This window comes from Paramacrobiotus metropolitanus, unplaced genomic scaffold (genome assembly GCF_019649055.1).
Source record: "Paramacrobiotus metropolitanus isolate TYO unplaced genomic scaffold, Prichtersi_v1.0 Parri_scaffold0000243, whole genome shotgun sequence".
Classification (NCBI taxonomy): Eukaryota; Metazoa; Tardigrada; class Eutardigrada; order Parachela; family Macrobiotidae; genus Paramacrobiotus; species Paramacrobiotus metropolitanus.
This window is the reverse complement of record NW_026570463.1, coordinates 2,653-13,690: the sequence shown is the minus strand read 5'-3', so window position 1 is coordinate 13,690 and position 11,038 is coordinate 2,653. Positions and strand designations below refer to the sequence as shown.

Sequence of the window (11,038 nt, the reverse complement as noted above, 5' to 3'; positions counted from 1 at the left end):
CTAGCCTGTACACCACAAGCGGCACCCTATCATTTCGGAAACCATTCATTTCGGAAATCATTCATTTCGGAAACCATGCATTTCAACACTTTTCCTTTACAGTTAGTCACGGAAAACGTTATTTTGGCCATTATTGTATAGAAACAATTATACAATTGTGAATTGTGAATTGTCAACGAAAAAGCATTTCAGGGATCTTTTTCATAAACTGTTATGTACTGTACTGAACTGGCAACTGCCACGTCGACGGTTCGATTTGCTTGTGTTGTGGGTTACAATGAGAGCACAAGAATTAACTGCATCTGTTCTGGTGCATAGTTTGTACTCGTACCATGATACTTATTAAAGGTTCCGCATACGAAGTACTGTAAAATAATCGACCTCAGCAATGTTACCCGCATTTAGCGACTATTAGTGCGCACGATCGATTACGGCTGCAGATAAGCGGCGTCATAACCAAAACAATAATCTTTGGTACACGAAAAAACCACAGCAGTTGCGCGTAGAAGTATTTCATAAACCGTGCCCATAAACCATGCATTTACATGTTACAGCCTAACGTGAGACGTGCCGATAAAACAATAATATGTTGCGTTGAAATGAAGATTGTACAGAATTTGTACATGGATTACTGTTATGTCGGGAACCCGTTTAATTGTACAGATAAAAAGTACACAGACTGTACACTGCCTACTAAACATAATACAGGTCGGTCGCGCCAAGTGTGGACAGTTGCACAAAATAAATTTTAATACATTTCTGTAAGTAGTTTTAACATTAACTTTGCACTTTTCTTGTGTAACTTTTCATTGCGGACAAAATAATAATAAAACCGGAACCTTTTAACGTTTTCGTAGGGGGCAGGGTGGAGCTTGAGGAAGAAGGGTAGCGGGCGTTTTCGGGTGTTTATAACTTCCCTTCTAAAAAATTCAAAAGGTGATTTTTTTGTAAGGACTTTTTTAAAAACTATTGAGTGACCCAAAAGGTGTCCTCTGTGGGTAAGTAAAAGAATCTTGCGCTATCCGTGCTCTTGGAAATTTCAATAAAAGATGTATCGTCCATAGACCTGTATGTTAAAAGCCACCGTCAAAAGGATGTGGTTGCCTGGAGCGCGGCTCGCGTTGGGTAAGATGTTAGCAATATAAAGGAAGGTAGAAAAGCAATTTTGTAAGACCACTTCGTTAGTTGGTAGTTCTCAACCACTTACAATTTTTAAAAGATTATTGACTGATCATGAATATTTTTTATTAGGCAGTGCGATTTTTGTAAGAAAATAGAAAGTTAAAATTCTGCTGCCGATCCCTACATATTAGCTTCTAATGCAGAAATAGGACTAAAAAAGTTGCTGTAGATAAAGAACTATCATATGAAAATAACGAAAGCATTTTGGGGTTCAACGGTAGCAGCTGAGAATTTTTTGTTACTGTCCACACTTGGCGCGACCGACCTGTAGTACCAGTTTAATATAGTAATATTAAACTACTGTTATAATAGTATTGCAAGTACAAGTGATAACGTATGGTTTCCGAAATGAATGGTTTCCGAAATGAATGGTTTCCGAAATGAATGGTTTCCGAAATGAATGGACACCGTACAGGCACACACGCTTAAAGCGGAACCGCACCAGAGAATAGCCGGGTACGTTGTGTCATAAACGAAAGCGCAGTCTGTCAAACGCTTGCGCTAAGCCGGTGCTAATACCTCCAACCGCAAATCCATTTAAAGCGCCATCTTGCTGTTTGTTGGCGGGAGCCCGAGCAGGGACTGAGACCGCTTCTGCAATAAACCGGCACACAGTAAAATTAATGTCAAAAGCAGCATAATTTTAGAGTAGATGTTTTACTATCCCAACAGACCGAGCGATGACACAGCGTACAAAAGATCCAAGGACATGAATCCGAGCGGCCGAAACCTGATGCAAAACTTCAATACTTAGAAAATCTTAAATTTGCTCCTTGTACGATACGGTCATATATCTGGGCTCCCGGCTTAGGAATCTGCCGTTGATGTTGTCATGAGCATGACTGGTAGAATTACAGTTTGTATGGACAGTCATGTCGTGGTACAGTACTTCTATGGATGGAAGGGATTAGTGGGTATGAATCATCGCTATATTGTTTTGCATAAGTACATTGTGGACAGACAACAGGCAGCAATAACTGTACATTAGTAACTATACCGGGATTGTCCTATGAGAAACTATAGGAAGAATATCAAGGAAGTGGCCCAAAAGTGTTAACCAGTGAAGATCGTGTTAAGTGGACTTTAATCATTAATAATCCGTCGACGAAAACTGGTTCAATGTTTTGTCTACGAGTACATGTTAATTTAGACGCATTTCATTTGTGTTTTTTGCAAAATGCATGGAATATCATTGTAGAGTGTGATGGAAGAACAAGTCTGGAGAGAGTTAGTTATCGCCTTTCAACAGTCGGATAATGGAATATTCTACGGATGGTTTTCTATAGGCTGACGGTCGCTCAGCGACTACTGTGTTTTAAATAGTTAACAAAGGTCAACGTGGTCGATTGGGTTAGCACGTCGTATCTGAGTTAGGTATTTAATAAAGCGTCAGTAGTCACACGCTGTTGACAATGCAGCGTCCTGAATCTCAATAACAAAAAGTCAAAATCACAGATTCAAAATTTTCGAATCAAACTCAAATCGGATTTTGAAAATGATTGGCTGGTAGCACGGTGCGTTAGAATCTTAAGAGAAGTGACCCCGTACATGGTGCCCAATTCGGGTACATACACCCGGTACTTGCTCGTTCGACTGCAAAAGTGGACCATCTGTGTTTTCTTAGGCGTTCTTAGGTTTTTTCTTAGAGTGAAACTGACAGGAGCCGCTGAATTTGGCTTTTTTTGACGACTGAGACTTGACAACGCTTCTGGCATCCAGTGACTAAACGATTTATACTGTTCTCCGAATTCTGTGCTTAACTTCGAAATGATTTCTCCATAATATTATCTCCTGAAATTATGTCTCCGTCTGTACTTATTAAGGACAATGGCCCGGTACATAGCGTCAAAAACGGGATACATATACCACAACTTTCGCTTTCGCGCACTCCAGAGTCCAGTCCAGATAACACATTTTCATAACACATTACAGATATGTCATTCAGAAGCTAAATGATTTGTATACATTGTTCTGAAAACCGTATGTGCGCGCAACATCCGGTTGCCGAGATATGGCAAACTAAAATGGACGAAAAGTTTAAATGCATCGTTGTGTACCAAAAGTCTGGTTATTACCAGATCTGCTTGAAACTTTGCAATAAAAGGCGCATGACCATAAAGTCGAAAGTAAACCAGTTTCAGGTCGTTAGCGCTTTTCCATAATTTTAAAATGAAATTGAAATTTAGAAATTCATTTTAAAGTTGGAAAAAAACGCTATGGATCTGATATTGGTTCGGCCATGTGTCTTTTATAGCAAAGTTTCAAAAAGAACGGGTAATAACCAGACCTTCGGTACACACCAATGCATTGAAACTTTTCACCCATTTTAACTCGCCATATCTCGGCAACCGGATGTTGCGCTCGCAAACGGTTTTCAGAACAATGTATACAAATCATTCAGCTTTAGAATAACATAAAATATTACAACAAAGTAATTGGGAGGGCGCGAAAGCGAAAGTTTTAGTGCATGTATCCCATTTTTGATACCATGTACCGGGCCATTTCCCTTACGAGAACTTCGTTCACGTATTATTATTATTATGTTGTACGAGCTTGTCCGGTAATTTCCTACGTAAAGGTACAAACAGCACATATTAAGCGCCGAGTTTGCTCTATGGCAATTGCCACTACACTACGTCGTAAATTTGTGTATTTCCCTGTATTGATTCGTACGAAATTACCGGACAAGCTTGTATGTGTATGCTGTATCGTGGCGGTAATATATAGAAGGGATAAGCACGCCACGCCTACTTCCGGTGCTACGTCACGACAAGGCCGTATTGTCGAAATGGCGGGTCACTAACGAACCCATCAGCTTGAAGGGAGCCGAACTCGAAGCAAGAAAAGTTATGTCAGATCAACAAACCCCGCTAAATTATCCTTTATGCCACAGTTCAACTGTTCAGTGAATCGCCTGAACGTTTACTACCTTGTTCGACCGTACAGCCTGGTGCCTTGACTAATTCTGATTGCACAGACCGAAGTTAGCGAATTGCATGGTCCATTGCAGCGGATTAAAGAACCATGGCAAATAATTCCTAATTTGGCAGTTAACCTATGGGATACTGTACTGGAAAGTTAAATCAGTCTTTATGATTATCAGACTTGTAATTTGGATAAAAATATTCGAAAGTAGAAACGGGATCGCCATTGATTTTGCTTCTACGGCAGCTCTTTTTACAGGCAGTCTGGCTGGAGCTCAAACATTCCGATGGCACATTCGTAATCCAAGATGTCGAACCCACGAACCGGCCTCCATTTTAACGGATCCAGAAAACTACCTTCACCCCAACAAGGTATTCTGCCTTAGATGCTCTCATGTATCCAGTTCAGTTAGAAAAGTCCGAAAACGCTCACAGAATCCGCAAAAACTGCTCGAAATGAATCGGCTCTATATCTCTTAAAAGAGACACTGTTATTATTATTATTATTATTATTATTATTATTATTATTATTAATTATTATTAATTATTATTATTATTATTATTATTATTATTATTATTATTATTATTATTATTATTATTATTATTATGCTATTATTATTATTATTATTATTATTATTATTATTATTATTATTATTATTATTATTATTATTATTATTATTATTATTATTATTATTATTATTATTATTATTATTATTATTATTATTATTATTATTATTATTATTATTATTTATTATTACATTACTATTATTATTATTATTATTATTATTATTATTATTATTATTATTATTATTTAATATTATTACTATTATTATTATTATTATTATTATTATTATTATTATTATTATTATTATTATTATATTATTATCATTACCACTCTACAGTACCCACACTTCATTAACGGAGATATCTTACAAGGCTTTTGGAAAATTTTTTTTTTTTTTAGTTTTTTGGTTGATTTTTATGAGTACCCAACGTAGGAATCGAACCAAGGAAACCCAGGATATGTTCTTACTATCAACACGCAATGGGCATTTAACATAATTATTAAATGTACGATTATTATCATCACTGGGCAGTAAGGTTTCAAGTTTAATGGTTTAACGTCCGTACATATTCGCTGATTCAGGGCAGGAGCCCATTCGAGGCAGCAGACCCTCACAATAACAACAATTCTCCAGAATACACTCTACTTCAGATCAAACTTCAAACAGGAATACAGCAGCGTATTTAAACATCACAGCTCAGTACACTGTAAATCCCCTCCTTTACAAGCACATTTTGTGGCCAAATCTCAGGTTCCAGAATTGTTTTCGCCATGTTTTTAAACGTAGTAATACGGGCAAACGTGGAAGATCATCTATCTCCCCGAGCAGGAACGTGTACACTCACAAATCTTGATGGGAATCCAGACTCCATTTACGGAGATATCTACTCTGGCAACAGTAGCCACCGTGTTTAAAGTTCGCTTAAAGAATGATGTGATTGGAAAATCTTGTAGATTCTCAATATGCTACGTTATCTGATTCGACTTTGATTCTAAATTAACAGTACATAGCAGTATATTACTGCTAAGGGTCCTGGTTGTTAATGGTTTTCGTTTAGCCATATCCGAGAGTTTAAACGGAGATGAAATGCTCAAAACGATGGATCAGGCGCAACGCCGCACAGCACTCCTTCCTGGCCGACCTGTTGCCAAGCAATACAGGCGCAGCAGAGCGATGTGGGCGGAGGACAAGCAAGACGCTCAAGGTTAATACAGTACAGAGGGTGAGCCACCCACATTGGCACACTGCACAAACTGATTTTTTAAAACTTCCTTTCGTCTTCAACAATTTTTTCAAAAACATTACCCGATAGCCTGGGGTATTTTGTACTTGATAAATATATCTGAGCTTAGTAAAAGATGTCTTTCAAAATCCAGGAAGAAAAACCTGGAGCGGGGTAGAAAAACAGTGCGTTTCAAAACTGGAATGCCTTTCGCAAAACAAATTCCTGAAAAACCCCCTTTACCGCATCAGCGGATTTAAAAGAACTTGAGTCTAGAACTCACAAATAATTTCCTACCAAAAGTGTGCCAATGTGGGTGGCTCACCCTCTGTACATTCTTCACCGGCATTTTTGTTTTCGGTGCGAGTAGCATCCACAAAATATCTTAATGATGAATGCTGTGTCTGTTGAAGTGGATGATACGCTGCAGCAGCAAGTGACCGAACACGACGGTGTCATCGCACAACTGACGACCGAGATCTCCGCGAAGGACCGGCTTCTTGTGGATCTGCAGCTGCGCTTGCAGCAACTGGAGAGCAGTTTAGCAGAGGAGAAAGCGCGCAGTGCCAAGCTCCTGCAGTTCAGCGCCACCATCCAACGGCTGCTCGCCAACAACCCGGATGTTGTCGGACTACCACAGACGCCGGCGGCCGCTCCGCTTTCCTGTGTCGTCACTGCTGCAAAGTAAGAACCCGCATGTTCTCGTTCAAGTTTTGCCTAACTAAGCCGTATCGTCTGGATTCTGCGCTAATGCAGAACACGCGTAATGGCATGATAATCTCTATAAACAGGATTTGGTGTTACTCGAAGTCTGCTGCCGCATGTCAGCGCTCTTTTTGGGTCGGCCAAGATTACCTTTGCCTTTGCACTTTGCCTTTTTCAACTTCACCTTTTGCCTTTACCTTTGCCGCCGCCATTACCTTACCGTTTTCCATTGACCTTCCCAAATACCGTTCGAAATAACCTTTACCGTTGGCTTTAACCGTTGCATGACAGACTGCCGTCAAACACTTTACCATTCCCGAACTCCACTAGCGCCGTTATATTTTCGGCATGAAAATTATGAATTTTTTTTGCTTTATGTGTTACTGTCACATTAAAATTATAACATCGTAACCATTTCTGATTGTACATGGTACATTGATACTGTCCGTCTCCCCGCTTTTTCACAGCGCAGTAATAAATTAATAGAATTACGTAAACGCGGATACTCGCTGGCGCGGTGTCCTGGTTAGGTAGAAATAACTGTTCGCAATTACTATGTGTGAGACCGGGATCACTAGCGTTCACGTCAGTGGCGCTACGCCTGTGGCGCCACGCCTTTGGACTACGTGTCTGTGTTGTGTCTCTTGTGATTGGCTTGCGTTCTGATAGTGGGCGCGGCATAGCACGTGCTGTACAGCGCTGCACGCTGTTGAATTGGCTCTACGTTTTTACGATCGAGCTGCGCCGATCAATAATTGATTTTCTGTTCTCCAGACTTTTCAATATTAAAAAGTCAGCGATTTACGGTGCGACGTTTGTGTTTCCGCATAGCTCGCGATCCATATCGTATCGCTCGCTTCCACGGGATCTATTCCGTTTAGGTCTCCGTATCTGGATCACTGTTGGATCTAGCATTAGATGGTAGCAGAGCCGACAGCGGTTCTCTGATTTGAATTGTGTCAGGCAAAGTTGGCCTGTTATTTGACGTGAAACCCGACCAGTAAGGCACAGGTCTATCCGACAGCAAAGCGCAACACCACAAGCGGTGCAAGTTCCTCATCGGACGGGATTACCAGCCTTGGTTTCGGTACAGTGTCTTCAGCGAAGACCTGTGCTGTTCCACTGCTGTGAAAGAGTTCAAGAGTTCAGTCGGCGGTGTTCCTCGGTGCGGAGTCTTCAGCGAAGACCTGCACTGGTGTCACCGTTACTCGGCAAGGCTTCAGCGAAGCCTAAGCCGTGGGCCACAAGCGGCGAAGCGCCAAAAGGGGCGCAGGGGAAAAGACAGATCAGACTCCTCCAAACTGGAGTAGAGCGCTACTACTGTTGCTACGGCAGTCAGCCGGCACAGTAACCCACCAAAAGCGTGCGGCACAACAGTTACGGTAAAACCGGCGGCAGCGCGGGAACGGACAGTGGAAGAAGAATCTGGATCATCTGGAACGATTCTCGTGGAAAGGACGAGGAAACAGGTAGAAAACCCGTTATTAATTACGGGATTGGTTAGATGGTAAAATTATCAATTTTCATTGGTCCGTACTGAGCTGAGCGTAGAAGTAGGCGGAGTTTTGCACGCGGCGCGCATGTCTGGCCGTTGACCGTGACATCAGGCAGATTAAAAATTTAAGTGGACTAACGTGATTGGTCAGTTATCTGAGCTGTGATTGGCTGAAATTTGAACTGAACATTTTGAGCTAGCAGACCAATCAGAACGAGGTAAACAACCCGAATGGGGATTTTCCGTTGAACTTGAGCGATAATGGGAAATTTGATTTGAGATGAGATAAGTGAGACGGAAAGTGACCTTTTAAGTTCAGACAAAGGAAAAGTGACCTTTGATCAAAACTGAGCTAGAAAGTGACCTTTGATAGAATTGAGCTGGAAATTGACCTTTAACTTGCAAATTGAGCTGGAAAGTGACCTTTTGAGTTGAGTTGAGTCGGAAAGTGACCTTTGAGACTAGAAGTTGACTTTTGACTTTGAAAAATGACCTTTACCAAAAAAGTTGGAATTGATCAAATTGACCCATTTTAGTGACCTTTATGATCTGAAAGTGATCAACAGCGACCTTTCATAAAGCTGAATCGAGTTGATTGGTAGTACAGCGATATCAGCAGCTGTAGGAACTCAATCGTTAACGTGTTCTGAACTGTGAGAACGGTTTCGAAGTTCTGTCCGAAAGTGACCTTTTAGGGCAAATCTCTCGAACTTTTCATCGAAAAAGTGACCTTTAAAACGGGACTTGGTCGAAATTTTTCAGTCGAAAAGTGACCTTTAATAAGGACTTAGAAAAATTTCGGAGGTACAGAGTGACCTTTAGGATACTTGAATAAACCATACAATAACGTGTGTGTGAGAACAATTGGCAGGAGCGTCCAAGTTATCCGATCAACATGGACAAAGACCAAGAGGAACCGACATCCAACAGCAGTCAGGGAAGCAAAAGCTCCCGAAGCTCACAGCAAGGTGCACCAAATCCGTACAAAAAAGATTTGTACCCGTACTCACGTCCAGTTGAACATGAACGGAATACTCGAGCGCCCAAGGCATTCGAGAAGAAGGATTCACGAGGCTCTGATAGCACTTATCAGAAGGCGCTCGAGGCGGTCGCCAATCAGGAAAGTTCAAGCGACGACCAGAAGCACACTCCCGCGTCTACGGCGGGAAGTGATCCGATGAACCAGACAAAGGTCACCGGGGAGGACAAACCCACAGAAAGGGGAGCGGAACCAGTTGGAGCATCACAATCGGATGCTACCACCAGTGGAATGAATGAGCAGGATAAAAACGTGAACCTTGCTCAAACGGAAATGGGAAAGACAAAGGTCACCAAAGAGGAACTGGCGGAACTGGGATTGAGTGACCTTTCGCTGATCGACAAAGCGGCAGACGATGACCTTTTTGCAACTCCAATGGCCTCAGATGAATCGAATGAATCGTATTTCACGGATGATGAAACGACGATGAATATGTCTTTCCAATCTGCGATGAAACTAGCTGACCGGGCTGAAGGAATGACACCTTTCAAAGACATACCGGAACACCTCATCGAACGGACGCAAACTGGAAAGGTCATCAACGTACGACCGCCATCACCGAACAGTCCCACGTCAACTCTGAAAAGACGTGTAAAGGAGTTGGAAGAGGAACTCGAAGTGAAGGAAGGTCAGGTGATGAAAAAGAGGCAGGAATACCAAAATCAGATGGGATCCCTCAACGCTCGTATTTATGAATTGGAGCAGCAACAGGCTTATTTGGAGAGCACAGCAGAGGAATGGAAGGTGAAATACGAAAAACAAAAGGAAATGGCAGAAGAATATTTGAAAATGGTAGATGATAGAGAAATGGAAGGTCATCTTGCAGTCAGTGACCTTAACGAGAGTATGTCGGAAGAGTCGGCGGAAAGGTCACGGCACTTAGCCGAATTGAAGGACGAATGTGACCAGTTGCGTCAAAAGGTCACTGAAGCTGAAACTAAACGGGACGAGTACGCGACCAAATTCGCAGAGGTCACACAACGGTTGACAACATTGGCGACGGAGACGTTCAAACTAAGGAATGACTTGAAGCTACGGGAGGAGGCTGTCAGTACTCTGCAACTCGAATCGAAAGGTCATCAGGAACGGGCGGACGAAGCTGAGAAGTTGCGCAATGATGCAATCAAGGCGATGCGAGAGGCAAGAGACATTACAGCTACTGAAGGACAACGCCTGAAAGAAGAAATCAAAAAGGTCAACCAGGAGAACGAAAAGGTCACAGAAGACATCGAAAAGGTCACTAAGGAAGGACTCAAATGGCAGAAGGAAGCACGGCGACTGGACACAATGGTCACAACATTGGAGTTGAAGGACAAAGAGTGGCAACAACACGTCGCTCAAAAGAGTCAGGAAATTGCAAAGCTGAACACTGACCTCGTCGAGATGACCACCACAGCATTGGCAAAAGATGATGAGTTGATCACGATCAAGGATCAGTTGAGATCAGCCGTTGGGCAGTATCAGCAACTCGAAAATGAAACGAGTGAGCTGGTCGAGCACATCAAAAAGATGGAACGGGAAAATGAAAAGGTCACCCAACACGAGTCTTTTAAACTGCAGGAACACTTACGAAAGGTCAACCTGGAAAATTCTGATCTAAAGAGAGAAAGAGAGGAACTTCAACTGAGAACTAAACGATTGGAAGATGAGAATAAGGCGCTCCAGACGTCTAACAAGCACAAAGATGAACAACTCCTACAATACGGAGTTAAAACGGCAACAGTGGAGTCCCCTCCGCCCAGTTACAGCAAGGCGCATGAAACGGGCACGGGCAAAAGCTTCCACTTTGACATGCCGCTACGAACTGGTACTGGCAAAGGAAGCGTCAAAAATGAAAGGGACGGTGAAAAGGGCAAAGAAGACAAAGAACCACCTTCGGAAAGTTACCCGCATATGAGTCGAGGT

The 11,038-nt window shown here is 42.0% G+C and overlaps 1 protein-coding gene across 1 annotated transcript; it reads left to right on the top strand.

Annotated features, from left to right (window-relative positions):
- The first annotated feature begins 4,215 nt into the window (after window positions 1–4,215).
- LOC129601514 (uncharacterized) lies at window positions 4,216–6,582 on the top strand. Its single transcript, XM_055500353.1, has 3 exons — window positions 4,216–4,478; window positions 5,730–5,876; window positions 6,308–6,582. Exons 1-3 carry the CDS (start codon window positions 4,415–4,417, stop codon window positions 6,580–6,582), a joined length of 486 nt encoding a protein of 161 aa, XP_055356328.1. The 5' UTR covers window positions 4,216–4,414.
- Window positions 6,583–11,038: the final 4,456 nt, after the last annotated feature.